Here is a 23,427-nt window from a genome sequence, read left to right on the forward strand (position 1 = left end):
TCTTCCTGCCTCAGCCTCCCATGTGTTGGGATTATAGGCACATGACACTATACTTGTCTAAATATTGTAGCTTAAGGATTTTAAGAGAATGATGAAAGGGGTGACATTGATCAAGTGCATTGTACTCATAAACTGACATGTTGGGTTGAAACTGCCTTTTACAACTACTCTAAAATAATTTAAAAAATAATAAAATAATCATTAAAATGAACACACCATTTGCCCTCTCCTCTCAAAAAGAATTTTAGAATGACAATAATTAGAAATGTCTTCATTACCTTACTAATGTAACTGTAACCTCTCTGTACAGCATCTTTATAAAAAATAAAATTTAAATTAAAAAAAGATATCACCTTGGTGAAAAAGTATTATTTTTCATTTCTTCTTGTTACTATACTGAAAAGATGAGGTGATAGCCAGGAGTGGAGCATTGTTCTGGCATTGAAGTATATTAACTTCAGATCTCAGCTTTGGATTTCTTTTGCTTTTGTATTTTTTAAATCCTCCTTCCTCTTCTCTTCTTTTTCTTTTAAGATATTCTTCCAAATGCTGTGAAGTCCTATTGTTTCTAAATTGATCGCTTCCTTCAAAAGTATTTAAAATTTCTTTATAATAAAATTAATTGACTCTTCCCAAAACAGAGACTCCCGGAGAATCCATCTGTTCCCAGACATGTAGGTGTTTCAGGTAGATCAATGGCCTGATGCAAGTTCTGTCTACTCTTCAAAAATCTTTTGAAAATAATAAATAATCTGCCTCTGTTTTAGGGATGATTCATTGCTGGTCTCTGTTCTTAGTCTTTGGTAACTATTAAAGAAATAAAAAATCAATTCAGACTTACATTTGTCACTAAGGAAGGATCTCAAAGGGATAGTAAATTTTAAAAAATCAGAGCCAGATGCCAGTGGCTCATGCCTGTAACCCTAGTGACTCAGGAGCCTGAGATCTGAGGATGACAGTTCAAAGACAGCCTGGACAAGAAAGTCCATGAGACTTTTATCTTCAATAAACTACTCAGAAAAAGCCAGAAATGGTGCTGTAGTTCAAGTCCTAGCCTTTAGCAAAAGAAGCTCAGGGACAGCACACAGACCTTGAGTTCAAGCCCCAGGATGGGCAAAAAAAAATCAATCAATCAATCAGTCAATCAATCAACCAATCAATCAGTGTATCGTTTATTTAAAGGTAAGGAAGAAATATAGGGATTCATACGCGGCTCCCCCAACCCCCAAGAGATACATAAGAAAACTAATTATGGTTATTACTGAAAAATAGAGTTAAGAGAGTGAGAATATAAGTAGTTTCATTCCTGTTAACACTTTGGATTTCAATGATTTTATCATGTTCTTTTAGAAGGTAACAAAATTCTCAGATGGACTCCAAGATTTCCCACCATCTTTGAGAACATGTCTTATGATCCCTGAGTCTACAAATGTGATGTATTTTACTTTTATGATTTTATGATGTTATGTGGCACAGTTTATAATTTAAGAGCATGATCCTGTGATTAAGTTACTTAATCACAGGAGTCTTTGGCTGGTTAAAAAAGGCCATGATATTAGACATTCAAAGGATGAACTGGACTAGATGTGTTTCTGTTGACGTATAGGTGGAGAGGACTCCCTGATTAGGGATATGGGCAGCCTTTATGGCATGAAATCATTCCCCACGTTACAGCCAGCAAAGTAATGGGGCACAGAGTCCTACTAGTGCTACAAACAGAATTTTTTCAGCAAAATTGATGAAGCCATCATCTTGATTTTCATCCTGGGATGCTATGAATGAAAAACAGAAACATCATGCTGGATCGCTGACCTGTATAACTGAGAGCTACTAAATTCATGCTGTTTGTGGTAATTTGTTACATAGCCATAGAAAACTAATAGTCTTTAGTAGTAGTTGTATATAAGAAAATATGCAACTACAGAGATGATCAGGGAGGTAAGATTATGGGTTTTCCCTTTCTTTAATGTTTTTAATTAAATAAAATCTCTTAATAAATTAAGAAAAACCTGAGAAGTTGCTAAAAGGAGAAGATATACTATGTCAAAGTTAGATGTAAAGCCATTATTTTCTCCTTGATTTTCATTTTACATTTTCATTTATTTATGGCTATATTATTCCAGCAAAGATATCATGTAACATAAAATTAGAAATGCATATTCCTGAGGGAAATTTCCCTTAAAGCAAACCAAGATTCAAAAATTAAACCAACTTGAAAACTTTCAAACAGAGACGGGGTGAACAAGCAGTTCAGTCCAGGGATGCTGGAACTCCAGGATGGGCAGATCATGTCCATCCGGTTTACTCCAGTCTACACAGTGAACCAGCACACACCCCTCAGGTCTCGGAAAATAGTCTGTTCTTAATACTTTCCTGTCAAGTAAGACAAAAGAATGTTTTCTTGTTCTCAGGGGGGCCTTTGAAAAACTTCATAGGTTTCCTTCCACTCAGTGTCTTCCACCATTTTTGTTCCTACTTTAGAGCAAAGGAGCTCCTATTTCTGTTTTATTTGTTTTCCTTAGGTCAAGTAACCTATACCATCTACAGTGTAGCTTCCTTCTCTCTCTATTCTTGCAGTATCTAGTATGGTATGTTTATGAGTCCTAAAATATATAGCTGGAAGCCTTCTCCCCGATGTGATGACATTAGGAGGTAAGGTCATTGGGAATTGATTGGACAAAGGATTTCTCCTTCCTGAGTGGAACTGGTACCTTAAAGAAGAGGTCTTAGAAAGGTGGTTTACCCCTTTATTTCATGAGGACACAAGAAGTCATCATCTGTATGTTAAAAGCATGCCCCTAAGTAGACACGGAATCTGTTGATGTCTTAAACTTGTACTTCTTCCTTGAGAACTATGAGAAATTTCTCTTATATATAAGCTACCTGGCTTGTGCTATTTTGTTTTATTAGACTGAAAGAACTAAGACAATAACTTTATAGATCCAGTCTACAGTATTTCCACTTACTAATATTGGGCGACTGTTTTGCAAATATTTTTCACAACACTGAGGATTTATTCCTTTTTTAGTTTCCTCTTACTATTAGTTTGAAGGATTTTCTTTCTTTTTTCTTTTTTTTTTTTTTTTTGCCAGTCGTGGGGCCTGAACTCTGGGCCTAGGCCCTGTCCCTCAGCTCTTCAGCTCAAGGCTAGCGCTCTACGACTTGAGCCGCAGCACCACTCCTGGCTTTTTCTGCTTATGTGGTGCTGAGGAATCGAACCCAGGGCCTCATGCATGCAAGGCCAGCACTCTACCACTGAGCCACACCTCATTCCTAGTCATCATTATGTAGGGAATTGCTAGATGGCCAAGACTCATTCTTCTGTTCTATTAGTATGTCTGGCACATGGCCTGGCATATATACATACCAATAAGAATAATCGATGTTAATAAGATAAAATGAATGTCTGTATTGAAGAAATTTTTCTTGTTAGTAAAAAGTCTCTATTTTTATTGGATAATTAAGTCCTAATTAATTTTATTTAATATCTGAAAACTCTAGCTATAAGGTAGCTGAAAATAAACTTCAGTGTATAACAATAGGGTGGCAGCAAAAAAAAAAATTAAAAAGTGGATGAATTAGTTTTTGTTACTGTGATACCTGAGCTAAACAACTTAAAAGGAAGGATAATTTCTGTTGGCTCACAGTTTCGGTCAATAGTCTTGGCTTTGATATTTCTGGGCTCCAGTTGAAACACAACATTAATGGAGGCAGGAGAACTGCAGTGGGCAAGAGGGCCAGGTTCAGTTATATACAACCTTCAAAAGCATGTTATGGCCTACTTTCTCCTGCTAGGCCCCAAGCCTCTCCAAAAAGCACCACCAACTGGGGACCCAGCCTCTAACGTAAAAAGTAGAGTGGACATTTCATATCCAAACAATTACAGTAGACTGAAGATTGTAGTGACATCATAGATGCAGTACTTCTTTACCTCTTTATCTGGTTAATTTCAGGGGCAACCTCCAAATCTATGATAGTACTTTTTCTCTGTATATCTTAGAAGAGCTCCTTTTTATGTAGAGATCTAAAATTATTGATCTAAAGTCCTTAGGAAATTTTATTTTTCAAATAAGGGCTCAGTCATTAGAATATACTGCCTTTCCCTGCATACCATCAGCATCGGGGAGATCATCAATAGGCTTCGGACCTTTGAGACAAAGCAAACCCTTGTGATTCTTTAGTGCTACAAGAGGTTGCAAACATGACAAATTTCTCATTAACAAAGGGTATCTTGGCTCTGTGCTTAAATCTTATCAGTTCCTTTCCCCACGCAGGAGATCTGAAGGCTCAATTTAGCATTCAAAAAAATGAGTTGTGTTCTTTCCCTTTTGTACCTCATTACCAACAATGAAGAGTTGAAAAACGAGCGTGCTAGCTGGCAATTTTGCCATGATATATGACAGAAACAATATAGACTTGTGCTTTGTCATCCATAAGGCCCCTACATTATTGACAAAGGTAGGTATTTTTCAATGAAACAGGAAGTGAGAGAGCCAATGCATAGGCTCAGCAAAGCAGAATTACCAATCCCGTTGACATATAGAGGTTCTGAAGGTAATCCACAGGTGGGTGGCAATACTAATGACAGGGGGTGGTATTTGTTCACTAAAGAACATATAACCTCAGTGGGGTTGGCTACTTTCAGTGTATTTTAACTATGCAGCATTAACAGCAATTTTTCATAAACCTGGTAAGCAGCAAGAGAAAAATGGCTTATAAGTGTTGACATTTTATGTTTTCCAAGAATGGTTTTGGTTTTTTTTTTTTTTTTTTTTTTTTTTTTTTTTTTTTTTTCTGCTTCTTAAGTCAGATTGATCTTATTAATCGCATTCTGGCTTGGCGTCTAGACCTCCAAGATGACAAAGAGAACAGCAAAGCCTTCAGCTTTACAGACCAGAACTCAGAAACTGGAATGCAGTGTGTGGCTCATTCACAAAGAAGTCTAGATTTTGGCAACATTGGGCTTGCTTTCCCATATGGTAACTGGAGTGTGATTATTGTTGAGTGGATTGGGGTAACGACTGGGGTTGGTTCCTAGAACAATATCTTTCCTTTCTGGGGATTAGGAAACGGCCTTGCCTCCTTGCAGATGAATTTTAAGTGTGCTCCATCAGAAAGGCCACAGTAAAGCTTTGCCACAACTGCCACCACCACTTTGTGCCATTTTACTCATGCTTAAATCCTTTTGGGCAATTTTTTGTGATCACTGCCAAAGTCTTTGGAGGAAGTCGCTTCCTACAGAGTGCCTCTTGAATGATGGCTGGCCTAGAGGGTTTCCTTTGATTTCCTGCCCATAAAGATGGAGACATGGCCATACATTTGACCCCCAAATGGCTAGTCATTTGACCTAGCTCCTGTTTTGCATGAGAAGAAAACTGCATGATTATGCAGTGATTGTATTAATAGGATAGATTCCCCTAACACTCTGGGTCACCCTATTTCCAAACTTCTGAATCACTTCTACTGCATGCTAATTTTTCATTTGCCCTTTATATTAGCCTAGGAGAGGATGTGTCTGAGAAGATGTAACTGTTCACTGGCATGATGCAGGGATCTGATTCCTTTAACAGAGTTTGAGGCAGACCTCATGAGCCATTGTTGATTGAGCAGATTCTAGTATCTATCACTGTTGACAGCTTGCTCTTATTAAACCTTGCCCCAAAGTGAACCCTGCAGCCCCTGATAAATGGATGATACCAAGGAGCTAAGGAGCCCCTCTGTGGCCTTAGAAGACCTAAAAAAATAGTTTCTCTGTGGCTCTCCAAAAGCCATGCCCTGTTTTTGTTTTTAAAGCATTGAAATGACAATCATCAATGCAGCTGTATGTGATGCTGAATAAGAGGCAACAACATGAAGTTAATATATCATTTGAGAGCTGATAAAGGGATTCATAACCAAAGCACAGTTGTGTAATAATTAGGAGTCTGTTTTGGCCGAATGGATTTTAGTTGGGGATTGAACATTGGCATTGCTAATAACTAGTTATGTGAACTTGGGTAAGTTTCTTATCTCTGTGACTCTCACAAGAAAACCATATCTAGCTCTCTGTATCTGTAGTTCCGCATCTGTGGGTTCAACTATAGATTGAATATAATTAGGGAAAATGTTCACTTGTACTAAGCATGCACAGACGTTTTTCTTTATAATCATTTCCTAGGCAGCACATCATTAAGAACTATTTATGAACTGTGTGCATTGTATTAGATAATAGTAATCTAAAGATGATTTGAAGTATAAGCATTTTGTGGATGGGTTTTAGGCAAAAGCCATGTCACCCTTAGATCTTAATATCTATAGCATGGATGTGCTTAGAATCAAATGACATAGACACCGAGTAGGACAAGATTTATGTACTTAAAACATTATGAGTGAGAACTCTCTACCACTGGAGGCCAGTGGCTTACACTTGTAATTCTAGCTACTCCAGAGGCTGAGATTCAAAGGACTGGGTTTCAAAGCCAGTCAGTGAAGAAAAGTCTATGATAGTCTATCTCCAAAATAACCAGCAAGAGTCTGGGCTGATGGTGTGACTCAAGTGGTAGAACACTGTCCAAACAAGTATCGAGCAAGCCAAGCAGGTAAGAGGCCTTCAGTTCAAACCTCATTAAATTGCTTTCTTTTCCTTCATGCTTGTGTCTTAACTGCTTTGAACACTACAAGTCTCACAGAGGACCATAAATATTTAAGAAATTGATTTTTACAGTAGAAAGTATATAAATATATGAACATCAAGCTGCCTTGATAAAGGTGTGACTTCTTAATTGGGGCAGCTTGTGTGCAGGATGAAAAATAATTTTAAAGTTAAAATGCTGCCAGATAATGCAATGGTTAAAACAAAAATAAGAAAGTATGTTTAATGGTGTGGGTTTACTGCTGATTCCCTTCAGGAATGAGTTCCTGGCTGTAGAAGTCTTTATCGAGATGCCTGGATCAAGCAGAATACAAAGGTCATGATGCCAATTTCATCTGCAACTTGTTCTGCGGGGCTAGAGTCTTGGCTTTTAGGGAAAGACTTGTGGTTGCTATGGAACTGTTAATAACGATTGCTGTCTGTACCTCAATTCTTCATACTCTCAAGCTCCAACATAAAATCACTTAGATTTGGGCTGTAGGGCAGTAAACAAACTTTCAAGCAGGAATTAACTGGGCTCAGGCATTAGTGTCTTAATGTAGGAAATGACTTTCATTATAACCTTTACTTACATTGGCACTCTGGCTGGTTTCCTGATAGGGCACATGAGGGTCAAACTTTGCTATTCTGGATGGCCACTGTTAAAAGCAGTGGGTTTTTATCATAATGTAAATACAGCTTTTACAGTCTTTGGTTTGTATAGACCTGATCTGAACACAGGTCTTTTTATTTTCATGCAAACAAAGAACCACCAATTTAGCCATCTACTGGATTCCTAAGTAGAAAGAACAAATATTCCTGTTGAAATCTATCTATCTATCTATCTATCTATCTATCTATCTATCTATCTATCTATCTATCTATCTATCTATCTATCTCTATTCCCCCAAAAATAAACCTTGTAGAAAAATGACAGTTTTGCTGTATTTCTGTGCCATTTGTGATCCATGTCATGTCTTACTTCTGAATTGCATTTTAAAGATATGGATCTCAGTCCTCATTAATGTTTCACTGATCTTTAGGGAAAATGAGTTGAGTTCTTGATCTCTAGGCACATAAAGCTAAGTCTGGGTTACTAGATGGGTGGGGAGAGGCCATATCTAATTTTGGGACTTTGTAATCTCCCCTGTATATGCAAATAATTCAACAATAATACAAGATAAATAGCTTCCATCTCCACAACTGCTGCTCTCCCTAATCCCTGCAGTATGTGTTTCCCAACAATTATCTAGCCTAATTCTCAGTTTTATTGCTTAGGATTTTAATGCTTCAGATGTGGAACATAGAATAAATGTGATTGTCAGTGAAAGTTAAAAAGATGCAGTTTTCCAATGGCAAAGCAGCTAGTTTGTAGGAACAAACAGAAGATGCGGTTTTGAAAAGGGAATGTAAACATTACATTAGCTCCAGTGACTTGGCTGCAAGAAGTGACAGTCACTCCATGAAGGTTAAACAGCCCAAAGAGCTTTGGGCTTATGGTAAAATTAAGTCTTCTACCCAATGTGCAGTACTGCAGAAGACAAAGGTATTTCTGAGTGAATAAACTGATTGTGCCGTTCAATAAATTCATGTTTGCAGAACTATTTAAGGTATTATAAAGTCAGGTATGATATAATAAAAATGCAGATGGAACTATCAAATTCATCAAGCTGCTGCCATAATTCAGATGGTATCCACAGTTGGCAAGGTGATGTCAAGTCAAGAAAATTGAAGAATGAGAGATGGATTTCTAAGTGAGATCACGAGAAAAGAAAGCAGAGTTAGTAGGGGAAATCAAGACGGAAACAATCAACATTATTGCTATATCTGGAAGAGAGTTTAAAAATCAATTTTTTCTGCTTGTTGTAAAATTGTTCTGCCAAAAATACTGACATTGTTATATACGTTTTATCTCTTCGTTTATTTAATCTTCTTTAACAGCCATTGTTAGTTCAACAATCCAATAATTGGGGTTACATTATTGCAAAATAAGGACATAGCCGAATAGATTATACCATCAATATATTTTTTAAGATGTTTCCCTTTTGTTAAAGACAAAGCATAGTTTTTTTAATGTCATCTTGGCTTACTTCTATTTGAAAGATTATATACAATGGTTTGTACTACAGCTAGAGAATTTGCTTTCTGGGTCCATTATCTTGAACTGTCATTTAAGAAAACAGCATTTTGTAATTAAAAAAATAAAGCAATATTTTAGTATAATGTTAGGCAGCAGTAAAAATTACCCTGTCTGAATGAATGTGTATACAACATAAAACACTAGCATGCTTTAAAAAGTTTAAAACATTAATATTCTGTGAAATTAATGCATAAATAAAATATGACTTGGGATGAAATTACTATTATGCACAAATAAAGAGAAAATGTCATTATTTCCTCCCCAAATATGTAGATTTTTAAAGATTTTATAAACAGGTATCAAATTATTTGAAGTGTAAAGTTATTTCAAATTTGGGAAAATGCAGAGAATAGTAAACATCAATTGAGATTTATGCTCATCCCAGTGTTAAAAAGACAACATTCTATTGAACATAAAGAAAACTTTTGTGACGCACTTATTAAGAACAATGCAGCTTTAGCACTATAAAATGCTATGCTATTAAAAATATTAAAAATAAAAATGTTAGAGATAAAACATGCTAGTCTAGGATATATGAACTTCTTTATATTCTTTAAAGAATAACATAGTCAAGCTTAAGCTTAATATTGAGAATATTTCACTTGTAAGCACTTATTATTTTCCTTTTGACTTCATTCTCTGATGTTCTTTGTTCCTCATTTCTCCTATTTGTCTACTTTTGCATGTTACTTTTCTGTTCTAATAGACTGGACTTTACTCAATTAATAGCTTGTATCATTACTTATCATAGTGTTCTAATTTCTATGAAATAAAACAATGGCGTCTACTAAGTGAAATCATTCTCTTCTACTTTTTGAAAATGTTAATCTTAACATACATGGTTATGTCTTTAGCTTACATACTTATGTATATTATATAGCTCACACATAGGGAATAAGAGTTCACAGAGTACTGTAAAAGTTCACTAATTCACTTACAGTATTCAGCAAGTGAATGGAGTAGCACAAGTGTGTGTGTGTGTGTGTGTGTGTGTGTGTGTGTGTGTGTGTGTATCTATCTCTCTCTCTATATATGACTTCATTTCATGACGACTATCTTAAGTGTCCTCTAGATTTTCTTACTAAGCCAAAGGGATCAGTGCTTTCCAACTGCTCCATTCCCCCCCCCCCCCCTTCCTGGTAATTTTGGATAAACTCTATAGAAATATCGAATGCAAATTTAAAGTGGAGCTCCTGACAGATGTGCTCTTGATTCTTGTGTGTAGGGTGCTGCTACATGGATCATGATTACTGCTTGGTCAGTGAGAGAGTGAGTGGGCAGTGCTGGACTTGGGGAGAAATTCGTTTCTAGGCCATGGCTGCCCCTTGCATGAAAGCAGGGGCTGGGCTGTGCGCATGGTCTCTGCGCTCAGGTGGTCTGGTTCACCTGGAGTACAGCGGGCTGCACGGGTTTCTCCTCTGACCGCTCTGTTTCCTCAGAAGCTAGACAATATCCCCCCTCATAGCGCACCACGGATTCTTCTTCTTCATCTTCCATAATGGTCAAGTTGACGTTGCTGTCGGTTCCTGACTTACTCCCCATCAAGGCCGTCTTCTCCTCGGGGTCTCCTGTGTTCTTCCCCTCTGCCAGGGGGCTGTGGAGCGAGGCTTCAGACAGGCCCTCTGCAAATGAGCTCTCCTCGTGGTCATTTGGTAACTGCTCATTGCTTGCCAAGTCTTCTGACTTGCTGTCATTTTCCACCGGGCTTTCTCCTTCCCTGACTTTCTTCCTCCCGAAAGTGAAGGGGGAGCTTTTCCCTGAGGATGTTTTCTGGTGATTGGAAGTGAGAGATTTCTTAATTTTCTCTCTCCTCTCTACGGATACGATCTTTGTCCCTAGCTTGTTCATCTTTTTCTCGATGTTCTGGCGAGAAAATGCTTTCTTGAGGCTATCTACCTTCCTGAGGCCGGATCTTTTGATTTTCTCTGCCCTACTTTCTTCGGTCTTCTCCTCTGCGCTGTCTTCCAGCGCCGCCTCCTCGTGGGCCAATTCATCCAATTCATCATCGGAGGAGAGGTCCACCGCGTGCAGCGTTTCCTCCAGGGACTTGTTTTCGTCTGCGAGCTCCTCCTTTCCTTCCGGCGGGCTGGAAACCGGCTCTTTTACAAACACATTGGCAGGGATCTCATTTTCTTCCTGAAAAAAAAAAGAAAAAGATGGACAACGTTGGTTTTTGTGTTAATAGTAGACTTCACAAATGGTCCTGGCCAGCTTCAATGTGCATGTCTGGGTTCTGGTGGGGGAGGAGGGGGTGGAAATGATAGATAGGAAATGTGTGTGGCTTGTTTTTCTAGAATAAGAAGCGTTTGTTCTAAATTGGTCAGAGCCATTCCCCTTAGGCTGGATAAGGCCAAGATCTGCCTACTGGGAATGTCATCAGGGTAGCTGGCGCAGGCTCTATCAGTGGCAGGCAGGGGGAAGTGGGCTGCGACTCAGATACACCAGGAAGCTGCCTAGATAAAGGAGCTAAAGTGAGTTATTATACAGTGCATTCTCTCCCTCCCTCCCCTCCTTCAAGGTCAGAGGGCTCAGCTCCTGACAGAATTCCACTGCAAAAGAGTGCTGAAGGTCAAGCTGGAAGATAGAAATAGGGCCAGGGGAAGAGAACTGAGAAATCCTCTGTGCAGAGTATCACGTTAACATCTTGATTCAGGCGGTGTTAGAAGGGAAGGTTTGGTCCACCATAGTATTTGCTGTAAAACACATATTTCTTTCATTGCATAGCACCATTTTACAATAAAGAAGCAAAGGTTAGCCCTCCTGGGGCCTGCTCCTGGGATCTGGTGGCTCAAGATAGCCTCGGTAGAAGCTAGCAAGGGAGCTGAGATCCGGGGGTCCCTTGTGGAGTAGCAAGGAAAAGTACGTTTTCAGGCACAGCTCATCCAAACTCTGTTATTCAACTGAGCATCTTTAGGCAGCAATCTTTGGGCGCCTACATTTGATTCAGAGTGAGGAGAGAGGCTCAGGGAGCTGCTTCTCCTCACCACTGTGAACACACCTCTCCTTCAGCCTCTCTCACAGGCAGTGGTATTCCTCCCTGCCTGAGAACTCCACTCCAGAGGGCAAAGCGTACCGGGCTGCAGCATTACTCAAAGAGGAGAGTGTGGTCAAGACAGTCATAGGTCACATACCCTAAGACCCTTCTAATGTTTAGACTGTTTTACAAGTATTAGAAAATGAGAGCTCATCAGCAAGGGCCTATCACATTTTCACTTGAAAAAAAACTCCAGCCCAGGATGGAGCCTGTGGCAGGAGGCCCAAGTCTCTGTCTTTGCTGTACTGTAATCAATGGCTGCACAGCTTCAACAAATAATTTAATCTCTTTGGGTCTCCATTTCTACCAAATATGAACCAGAGGATTTCATGTAGATTAGCAGCTTTCAAAATGTGCTCCCAGGGCCACCAGGACTCTGGATGAACCCAAGGTGACTCAAAGCTCCACCACTGTAAACAGGGAATCAAGGGGACTTGATTTTATTTCAGCTACTCAATTCCCTTTTAGATAGATAAAATGACTGTATCTAGCCAATTCAAGTCTAGCTGGGTTCTGAACGTCACACAAAGTCCATGCTAGCATGAAGAACTTCCCTTCTCATTTTTGCAATTTTGAACTAGTAAAATTAACAATAAAATTGGTTTATGCCAGTGGCTCAAACCTATAATCCTAACTAATCAGAGGTTGAGATCTGAAGATCATGGTTTGAAACCAATTCAGGCATGAAATTCCAGAGACTGTTATCTTCAATGAACCAGCAAAAAAAAAAAAAAAAGCCAGAGTTGGAGCTATGGCTCAAGCAGTAGAGTGCTATCCTCGAACAGAAAGATCTCAGGGACCATGTCCAGGCTCTGAGTTCAAATCCCAGGACCAGCACAAGCACAAGGATTATTTGGAGACTAAATGTTAGTGTGTGTGTGTGTGTGTGTGAAGGTAGCTTGTGTGCTGGTACAGAGGCTTGAAATCAGGGCTTGCACTCTTTATTTATTATTATTGTTGTTGTTGTTGTTGTTGTTGTTTGTCAGTCATGGGGCTTGAACTCTGGGCTTGGGCACTGTCCTTGAGCTCTTCAGCTCAAGGCAAGCATGCTACCACTTGAGCCACAGTGCCACTTCCGGTTTTCTAGTGGTTTATTGGAATAAGAGTCTCATGGACTTTCCTGCTCGGGCTGGTTTTGAACCGAGATCTTCAGATCTTAGCCTCCTGAGTAGCTAGGATTACAGGCGTAAGCCACTGGTGCCCAGCTGGGGCTTGCACTCTTACTTGGCTTGTTCCCTCAAGGCTGGTGCTTTACCACTTGAATCATATCTTTATGATTGGCTTTTTACTGGTTAACTGGATATGAAAGCCTTGACTATTTGTTTGTGTTCACTTAGAACCATGATTCTCAGATCTTAGTCTCCTGAGTAGCTAAAATTATAGGTGGAGCCATTTGCCCAGTTTTTACTGTTTATTTTTTTGTCTTCTTAATACAAAAAATAAATGAACAAAGTTTTAGTACTATAGAGACACTTTCAAAAGAGTAATAATTCTTAATCACTGGATATCATAATAATGATAACTCTTTGAAGACACATAGCTCTTTATCTCTGTTATATTCACTTGTATAGGATCCTTATTCACTCATATTCGATCCTTTCCATCAATTGATTAAGATAAGGAGAGAGTCATGGGTAGATATTAAAAGCAGAAAGTCTTGTTGGATTCCTTGTTAGAAGACATTACATATTCTGTTTCCCAAAGCTCTCTTTACATCCTTCCAGTTTGAAAGCCAAGTACAGTACAAAAGACAAAGTAGAAAAGCAGTGTTCACCACAGTGTCTGAACACTTGAAGCTCAACATCTGATTGGTAACTGAACACACTGGTGACAAAGTAGCTTTCTAAGAAGCCCTGAAGGTGTTTAGAGTGGGACTGATGATCTACTGGGCAAGCTTGAGGACTAAAAGGAATGAACTTAGTTCCTTTGTTTGTTGAATGCCAGTGTTGCCAGAGAAACCAGAACTTGAAGCCTAGAGGGAATCATGATCTCTTTTCAAGGGAAAGGATGAATTTTCAGTGGGTGAGTATTAGTGATATGGATAGAAAGTTAGGACTCTGGTGTTTAAGACTCTGGAGTTAGGACTCAAGCAAAACTTCTGGGGATGGACAAAGGTTTGGAAGCCTTGACAGATGTTGCTTACAGGAAAGGAAGAAACTAAAAGTCCAGTGAAATGTTATTAAAAGTCTTCAGGGCTGGGAAGGTGGCTCAGTGGTAAAGCGCTTGCCTTGCATGCCTGAGGCCCTGGGTTCGATTCCCAGCACCACATAAGCAAAAAGAAAAAAGCCGGAAGTGGCACTGTGGCTCAAGTGGTAGAGCGCTAGCCTTGAGCTGAAGAGCTGAGGGACAGCGCCCAGGCCCAGAGTTCAGGCCCCACGACCGGACCCCAAAAAAAAAAAAAAAAAAAAAAAAAAAAAAAAAAAAAAGTCTTCAGTGAAGGAAGCAGTCAGTGAAGAAGCAGAGATTCAGGCAGAAAACGATAAAATTAAACCTTGGTTACCAGAGTACAGTTTGTATAGTATTATTATCTGTCTGAGGAATTAAAAAGGGATAGCTTCCATTTCTTTTTTTTTTTTTTACTTCTCCCCCCTCCCCCCCAATCCCAATCCCAATCCTTCTCCTTCCCCCCTTCCCCCCCCCCCCCCCCCCCCCCCGGCACCGACGTTGTAAAGCTCAGCTTCCATTTCTTTAACCAAACCGCAGGTAGGTATATTAACTGTACTTCTCAAAGAATTCAGTTTTTCTTATATGTGAACTTTTATTATTACCATAGGGTCTTGAGATTCTTTTGTCTCTCATCACATACCTTTTGAGGACAGCTTTGAGGAACATGTACTAGAAAGCGAGTCAGGAGTGATCTGTGGTAGATATAGGCCACACAGGGGCACGAGGGGAGGCAGAGAGAAGGTGGAAAACAATTAGTTGAACTCTTTTAGTAAACTTTGAGGGGAATTTTTATACTAGAGCTCTTAAATGCCAAGTATGGAAATCAACTCAGCAGGAACAGAGACCATCCAGGATGAGTTGGACATGTCTTTATGCAACTGGAAACAAGTGAGCCATGTCCTCTTGGCTCACAGAGACATTTCTGCTACCCTTTGAATAACTCAGGCAGTATTTTAGGTTCTGTCTACTAGACAGTGTTTGTCTGGTGTCATCTTATGGCATGCACTCTGCAGCCCAGGCCTTTCTTTTTCTATAGGGCTTTGTGAATGTCTAAGCACACGTTACCAAATGTGTGTTTGGAAGCAGGAAAATACTGGCCTTTTTCAAAATCCCTCTTCTTTTGCAAGACATATGCATGGTACTTGACTATGAAGTAGCTGTTGTGGTGGGGGAAAGTCAAACAGCGTTGGATAATGGATCTTGTGTAACTGCCCTCTCCCCAAACTGCCCATGAACTGCCCACTGGCACGAATACTCTTGTGTGTGGCCCTCTCACACCCACCTCTCAGAAGCATGTGATAGTTCCCATGATTACAGGTGAGGGGACACATTTGCCTTCTGCTTACTACTATCATGTTTGTGACTGCTCTTTCAAAGGCGGAGATTTGTATACACTCTGTCACTGTTTACCTGTTCTGGTTACCCATTTGTCTACTTAAGGTTTGTGGTTCCTTGAAACGGCAGCAGAGTCCCAGTGGGATGCCTTGTTTGGCAGCTCTTCCTGGTAGAAACCCAGAGGAGCAGCTGGTTATTTGTCTTTTGTTCTCAGAAAGGTCTTGAGCCTCTACCGATGCAGGTATTCCTGGTTTTGACCTTTCACAAGGACCCTTAGGAGATTTTTCAAGGGACGGGAGAACTAAGCGGCACTCTTCAAACATGTATGACCGATCTGCTTGTGGCATAAAAGAGAAAGGAATAGAAAGAACTCGCGAGAAGTAACATTTTTCCTTGTACTTCAGCTTGTTTGCTATTTATATTGATTCTGGTGAACTAATAGTCCCAGTTGTGCATGGAAATATCAATGCAGTGAAACTTGCCGACATACTGGGTGCTTCTTGGGAGGAAGCATGTGATCGCGCACACATCTTCTCTGCACACATATACATTTGCACACTTAAAAATAGAAAGATCTCATGTCTGTTAGAAAAGGAAATCAGCCTTAAGTCATTTAAAAAGCTTGAATATGGAGACTGCCACAAACTTATCATTCCTGTTGTTAGACAAAAATAGCAAAGAATATCCTATTCCTGCAGGGATGTGGTAGCATCCTGGAGGGATATGAAGGCCATAAATTTGTGCCCATGGAATATTTTATCCAATAATCTCTAAATACTAGTTATTAAAATGGAACTATGCCCACCTGACATTCTGATTTATAGGTCTCCTTTACACATTGATGTTTTTTTCCAATTTGTGTTTCTGAGGTATAGATTGCCAAGTGGATAAACCATTGATTAGAACTGCACCCCTAGGGCAGCTGCTGGTGGAATCAGCAAGTCATAAGAATAAAATGCATTAGTTATAATCCCTGAGCAGTCTTTCACATTCTGGTGGATTTAAAAGTTTCATTATTTTTCAGTGTTATCAAGGGTTCAATTTTTTTTTTAAAGATCACACTGGTTAGGTATTCTTTGTTACACATAAAAAACAAAACGAGACCAAAACACAAATCATGCTGAATTATTTAAAAGCATACACAGAAAACCCAGTAAACATGAACTTTACCACAGTGGGATTGTTGTGTTTGTGAGTACTCATTTCACAATTCTATTCTGTAAAATTTCTATTATTAATATGAAACCTTGCCAGTCATTTTGCTTCTCTGAGCCTCTGCTTCTTTGATGTAAAATAAACTAAATTATTATTAAGGTTTTTTTCAGGTCTAATATAGTTGAGTGGTTGACATTAACTCTAACTGCACAAAACATAATTAAAAATGGCAGAAATGATTCAGTAGTGCACCCATTCATGCCAAATATGTGTTCTCCCACAATACTTAAAACTACGGGACCTGAGTTCTAAAACACATTTTTCATTTGTTCAGTTCAATAAGATACAGATTATGAAACAATGGAAAGGTAGGCTTTATGCAGAAGGAATTTGTCTGACAAAAGGTCTAGTGTTTTAATCTCTCTATAGGAGAGAAAGTAGTGATTTTTTTCCCAAAGAAATAGCAACAATAATCAGTTATTTACTGAATCGTGCCTAGGGAAGTGCTGGCATTCAATTAGGACAAATAATATCAGAACTAGCATTTTGTTCCTCTTGAAAAAACTAAAAAGGCACTGTATAAGTTACACATCAAAAGCAATACCCCATTATGGAGTGTTAATCAATGTGATACAAACATGGCATAGTGTCATGTGAAAGCATCTTTGATTATCTATATTGCCATTTCCCAAGTCTGTGCTAACTGAACAGTGTTTAGAGTAGTGGCTTTGAATAATGAACAGTGTGTAAAAGAGTCAACTGTGAAGCAGTCTGAAGATATTTCACTTTTACTATCATACAAAAGAAACAAAAAAAATCACACAGACTCTTTTAGCACTTTCTAAAATTCTGGTCTCATCAAAGGAACCCAAAAGGTGAATATTTAAGCACATTTATAAGCTTCTTTCTCCAGAAACATATCCACTGGAAATATCTAACCTCTACTTTTTTCACCCAATTTCACAATTTTATGTGGATGAAAGTGTAAGCTGGTCATGAGTACTCTCATTTTGTTGCTTGGATTTGAAATTATTCCCAAACTGCTTTTTCACATGATCATTACTAGAAACTTAAGTAGACACAACACCTCCAGAGCCAGTTACTTTTGGAATTCTAGCCTCTTCCACCAGCAAAGAAAATTCCCTCTAACTGAATTTACTGATTTTCTGTATGCTTTATTTTCAGTAAAAGTCATGCTTACAGCAAAGCATTAATCTTTGTATTTCTTCAGCATGCCCCCTTTGATGAACATTTCCTGTGAGTCTTATATCATTTATACTTGGACACAGTGTTTTGGTCACAGTATTTTGAATTCAAACATTGTTCTTAAAGCGATTACAGCACAGTTTAAAAGGAAAGCTGCTGAGTTTAACCAGAGCTTGAATTTTTATTTTGTTGATCAACGAGAGATAAATGTTCCTCTGCTTTTAGATACTACTGCCTACAATATGAAGCAAGTACTGAAGAATTACATGCTTTACAATGTAGTAAAGTTTAGTACAAACTTCAATGAATAAGGGACTTTTTTTTCTTTTTTGCTGGTTATGGAGCCTGAACTCTGGGCCTGGGCACTGTCCCTCAGCTATTTCAGCTCAAGGCTAGCCCTCTACCACTAGAGTCACACAGCACCACGTATGGCCTTTTCTGCTTTGTGTGGTGGTGAGGAATCGAACCCAGGGCCTCATGCATGCAAGTCAAGCACTCTACCACTGAGCCACCTTCCCAACCCAGGGACATATTTTACAGGTGGAAGATTAAGAACAAAGTTTGGCATGAAAGAATGCAAATATGTAAGCATCTATAAACCAACCAACCAACCAATCAATCACTTGTAAATTTGGAGGTTGTGATAGGATTTTACAAAGTAGAATGTAAGCTTAACACTATACTACTAAATTCACCTGTCAGCTTTTTTCTCACCTTCTTTTTATTTTCACACATTTTTTTGTCTTTAACTAGAAAATAAATGGTTTTAGTAAGGGAAAGTAAGGTTCAAGTGGACTGAAAATGACAAATTACTTGCACAAATTGGTACCCAGCATGCATCTGCCCTCCATATTCCCTATAGGTAAGACTCCTGCCACATGCTGAAGAATGTCCTGCTACTAGATGGGCCAGTTAGAATAGTCTTTTGTGTAGAGTCCTTTTCTTTCATGGAGTTGTAACATGATGTTGATTTTGACATGACAGTTGGTACCTGATTGGTGGTGGCAGTTTGTGTGTCTGTTTATGTATTAATAATTCTTAACTTAAAAACATAAGTATGCTGCTTGAAGATCCTGAGAAGGGTGGAGTCAGTTTTGGCTCAAAAGCCACATTTCTAACTAAGTAAAAGCATGGTCGTCTCTCTGAGCAAATAAATGCCTTTCAGACCCACTCAGTAATAGCTTCTATGCACTGAGCATTTACATCGTGTTAGTCTGAGCTAACTATTCTAAATAGGTTATTTGCTCTATCCCTCAGTATATGAGAGAGATATGAGGGAGGAAGCAATAGTGGTTAAGAAGATATGTCCTGGGACCAATTAAACATGAGCTTGAATTCTAGTTTCACTGCTTCTTTACTAAACAACTTCAGATGAGCTATATAAACTGAATCGAAGCATCCCGATCTGTAAGTTGGGAATACATGAGAAAATACACAGAAAGAGCCTCAGCTGTGTGCACAGGGCTTTAAAGGAATTTAGATTTTTAAACGTGTATTAATATTTTCAGTGTGTTCATGAAGAAACAGATAAGAATAAAATAGAAATGGTATCCAAGATCATGCAGTCGAAAAGTGATAGCACTAGGATTTGAACCAGCATTCTGTATGATTCCTACATTTATCTTTTCAATCACTATATTGGATGACTCTTTAACATAACTGATTATTTCTTTATCATTTCTGCAATTATGACCTGATGGAAATTCCTGCTTTATGAAAGCACAAAGTCAGGGCAATATGAGGACAAAATTTGCATTTGTTTCCCCAAATTTTTTTTTGGGGGGGGGTCCGGTTGTGGGGCTGGAACTCTGGGCCTGGGCGCTGTCCCTCAGCTCTTTAGCTCAAGGCTAGCACTCTACCACTTGAGCCACAGCGCCACTTCCGGCTTTTTTCTTTTTTCTTATGTGGTGCTGAAGAATCGAACCCAGGGCCTCATGCATGCAAGGTAAATGCTGTACCACTGAGCCAACTTCCCTGCCCCCCAACTATTTTTATAGTATTTTAAGAATTGGGATTTCCAATATACTCTAGGCTCAGAAAAGTTATTCCATGGTTAAAGAAACTGGGTGTTCCTTTTTTCTTATCTCTGGAGGGATGCTAGCTAGGGTGCTCAGAATGGAGGCTGAGTACATTGCCTTAACTTCTTTTAGCTTCAATTTTGGTCTTCAGTACCTTTGTTTCAGCCTTTTTTCACTAAGTGAAGATTTCCTACCATTTCTGGCAGCAATTTCACACCTGTCAATCCAATGTAACAAAACAGGTGAGTATGTCAGGCCCTCATCAAGAGCATGTGCCTTTAAGTTCCCAAACAGTTGTGTGTTTTTTTTTCTTCTCTAAAATGTCAGATTCAGAGTTTTCTGAATTTCTAGTCACATATCTTCCCAGTCTCTGCCTCTCCCCCCACCCCCTGCCACCATATCTGTAGAACATCTGTGGCAAAACAAAGCAAAAACCAATCCTGACAAATTGTGATTTTTCCTTTTACTAGATAAATACTCCCCTCCCTCCTAAATCACAGGATGAGATGAGAGATAATCTTCCCAATTCACACTGGAAGAAGGAATATTTCCTTTGGTGACTCAGGTTTAAACAGGTCTGTACATGCTTGCTTTTGTTTGGAGAACATTATTTAATTTAGAAATGCCTTGAGAGTGGAGGTTCCTAATAACTTTTAGGCTAATGAAGTAGGGAACTCAAACGGCTTACCATATCTCTTTTTTCAGTTCATCAGGTACATAAAAAGCATTTACATTAAAAACTGAAAAGGTTTGCTGACTGCAAAGGCCCGTGAGATATAGGAGGGTATCAATAGTCTGAACCTTTCTAACACTCAAGTGCCATTTAGGGTGGACAAAAAAGCAGCAAGATGAGTCTTCCCTTTTATGGGGAGAGGAAGGCTTAGGTTCTGACTTGGCAGAGCAGATTCATTTAGAAAAAGAAGGCTTCCTTATTTGAAAATCCCAATTTCTCTTGGGAGATGAAGGCTGCCCCTGTGTCGCTTTCACAATCAAAGTGTTGGTTACAGCCTCTCCCCGCCATGCCTTTGAAATCCTCTTCTATTCACATGGTCACAAGGAGTCAGCCCCAAGGCAGGATGGAAAAGCTTCCTGGGCTCTGCACCTGGCTGGGTGCCACTGGGCGGAAGGGCTTCCAGCACCAGGCAGCACTGCCCTTGGATTCACAAATGCCCACCACTTGGCAGAACAACAGCCCCACGCAATCTCCTGTCCCCAAGTAGCCTCTTGCTACATTAATTGCATCATTGATGCATTAAGAAAATTAAGTGGCCTTTTTATTCTACAGGAACCTTTTGAAGGAGAAAATATTCAAGACTAGCCTTTAGGACAGCAACTGATAACACTTGGTTTTCTTTGGCTTAACAGTTTGTGGTCTCTCTGAGTGGTGAGAGACTTATCTAGTGTGTTGGTAAAGTGTTACTCCCTACATTTTCTTAGTGTTTTGTTTGTTAGGAAAGAAACTCAGAATTGCTTTGCCCAAAGTACCTTAAAAGAAGAATGCTAGTTCATCTTGAGCAGAACCAGTTCTCCATTTGGTTAGTCCCCCAACCCTGGTGGCCTCCATAAATAGGGATAGTTTAATGGTTAAAAATGGTTAAAAACCAAACCAAAGAAATCACTTGATTACCTCAGGTCTACAAAGAGTTGACAAAGCAGCTACTGAATTAAATTTCCCTGTCCAGCTAACTGCTACAGCCAGAGCCCCAAGTTCCTAATGCAAAAAGACAAATAATTTGACTGGTGTGGGTACAACACCTGCACCTTTCCCCAACCTGTCTGGAGGCCATCCAGATGTTCCTTGACTAATGATCCTATTCTACTAACCAGGCAGGCACAAGCCTCAAGTTTGGGCTGAGGTGACCTGGGAAATTCCCACTGCAGGCTGTGGATTTCACACTTTGCCTGCTACAGGCTGGAAAGAGAAAAAGCCTTGTGTGTGTGCATGTCATGCCATCCACCCTGACTGGCAGCACAGATGTGAAATTGGCTGTGAGAGCCAGGGAGGACTGAGATCATCAATGTTGAAGAGTCCGAGCCGCAAGGCTGAGGAGGAAGAGGGGGGACACTGACCTGGAAGATGAGCACTTTGAAATGATTGCGTCTCAGGAGCTGGGCATGGTTGTTTTCCAGTCTCTTCACCTGAGCGCACTGTCTCTCCAGGCGCTCCTTGACAGCCCGCGTGTGGGCGCTGACTTTGCGAGACTTCTCCAGCAGCTTGCTCACGGTGTTGCTGGTGGAGGCCTGGTACTTGGAGAGCTTGGTGAGGTCGTTCTGGATGCCCTTCACCGAGCCCTCCAGGCTGATCTGCCGCTGCTCCATCTTACGCTGGTTCTCTTGCACGGTGTCTAGCATGTTCACCAGCTTGTCTAGGAGCGTGTGCACTGTGACAGCATTCACCTGGGAGTTGTCCCGGATGGCCTCCTCTGTGCTCCCTAGATTCAGGCTGGGGCTTGGCGTTGAGGAAGGCATGGGGCTGGAGCTCGATGGCTTTTCCTGGAGCATGTCCGCATTCATATGCTGGAACTTTTCAGCTTGTGTGGCATCCTCTGCCATGGTTGCTTCAGTGCCGGGAGCTTCTTGCGTGGAGAGCAGGGGGGCCAGTGGTGAGGATACAGAAGTTGTCTCCGCTGGTTTGAGCTCTGAGCACCACTCACTCTCCAGGAGTGGCAGCGGTTCAGCCAGGCAACAACTGGCCCAGCTGATTAGGGGAACTGCATTCCAGCTGCTATTAAAGGCTCTACTCCACCCAGTGGGAGGCAAAGGTTACAGAAGGGAGAGCCACTCAGAGTTCAGAAGCACACACACACATTTCCTAACCACATTCTCCACAGTCCAGGGCACTTTGCTGCAGGTTTAGTTCCCCCCACCCTTACTCCCCTTTCCTTTTTAAAACAAGTTCAATGCCATATTTCAATCATGACTTCATCTAGAGGCGGAGAAAAACATGTTAACTTGGCGGAGCTCCAGAGCTTCCAATTGGCTAAAGCTAGTAAACTTTTCTCTGGCTGCTATGTTACAGAGTTGTCTGATTTTTTTTTTTCCTGGATACAAGTGGTTGTAACGGAAAATATTGTCTGCATTTGTCCCAGAACTAACTGACAGGTTGCAGAACACAGGGTACTCTACTGGGAGGGGGAAAAGCCAAGTTTGTGATGTTTAGTTTCTTCTTTGCAAAGGAAGGGAAGTAAATCTGATAATGTCAGGGAAAACAGTTCAGTTCTTATTACTCTTGCAAAAGGGGATGAAATATACATTGAAGGAGATGGAACTTCAGGGATCTTAAAACAAGTAATATATGTTGTGGATTATTTTATGAGATGGAAATTCTTCTGAGGGAACACTTTTTTTGATAGCATAGTTTTATTTTTTTCTTTGTTTTTGAGATGATCAAAAGAAAGACCCTAAGTAATTTCTTTTAAGAAGGCAGTGTGTTGATTTGTCTTAGCTAATTGGAATTTATGCTGAGAGAGTTTCTCTGATCTCCCATCTTTGCAAGGTATTTATTGACATGTACCCAGAAGTGTGACTGACTACCAAGTAGGCTGAGTTGGAGTGGTTCTAATGTTTGACATGTCCAAATTCCTGCTGAGTGAAGTGGTACACCTGTGCTCAAATGTGGTCCTTCTTAGCCAAGACTTTGGGATGTGGGACTTATTCTTAAAATGACACAACATGCCTTTGAAAGTGCTTTCACCAGGAAGTTTGTAATAGGACCTCTATGAAGACTTCTGAGAACAATACCAGCTCAGACTGGATCAAAGGT

General features: G+C 39.9%; 1 protein-coding gene across 1 annotated transcript; it reads right to left on the reverse strand.

Annotated features, from left to right (window-relative positions):
* Nucleotides 1-8,504: 8,504 nt before the first annotated feature.
* On the reverse strand, nt 8,505-22,526 carry Cavin2 (caveolae associated protein 2). Its single transcript, XM_069995690.1, has 2 exons — nt 21,735-22,526; nt 8,505-10,886 (listed from the first exon to the last, which is right to left on the reverse strand). Exons 1-2 carry the CDS (start codon nt 22,215-22,217, stop codon nt 10,119-10,121), a joined length of 1,251 nt encoding a protein of 416 aa, XP_069851791.1. The 5' UTR covers nt 22,218-22,526; the 3' UTR covers nt 8,505-10,118.
* Between the last annotated feature and the right edge of the window lie 901 nt (nt 22,527-23,427).

This window comes from Dipodomys merriami, unplaced genomic scaffold, assembly GCF_024711535.1.
Source record: "Dipodomys merriami isolate MVZ:Mamm:240054 unplaced genomic scaffold, mDipMer1.0.p SCAF_49, whole genome shotgun sequence".
Taxonomy (NCBI): Eukaryota; Metazoa; Chordata; class Mammalia; order Rodentia; family Heteromyidae; genus Dipodomys; species Dipodomys merriami.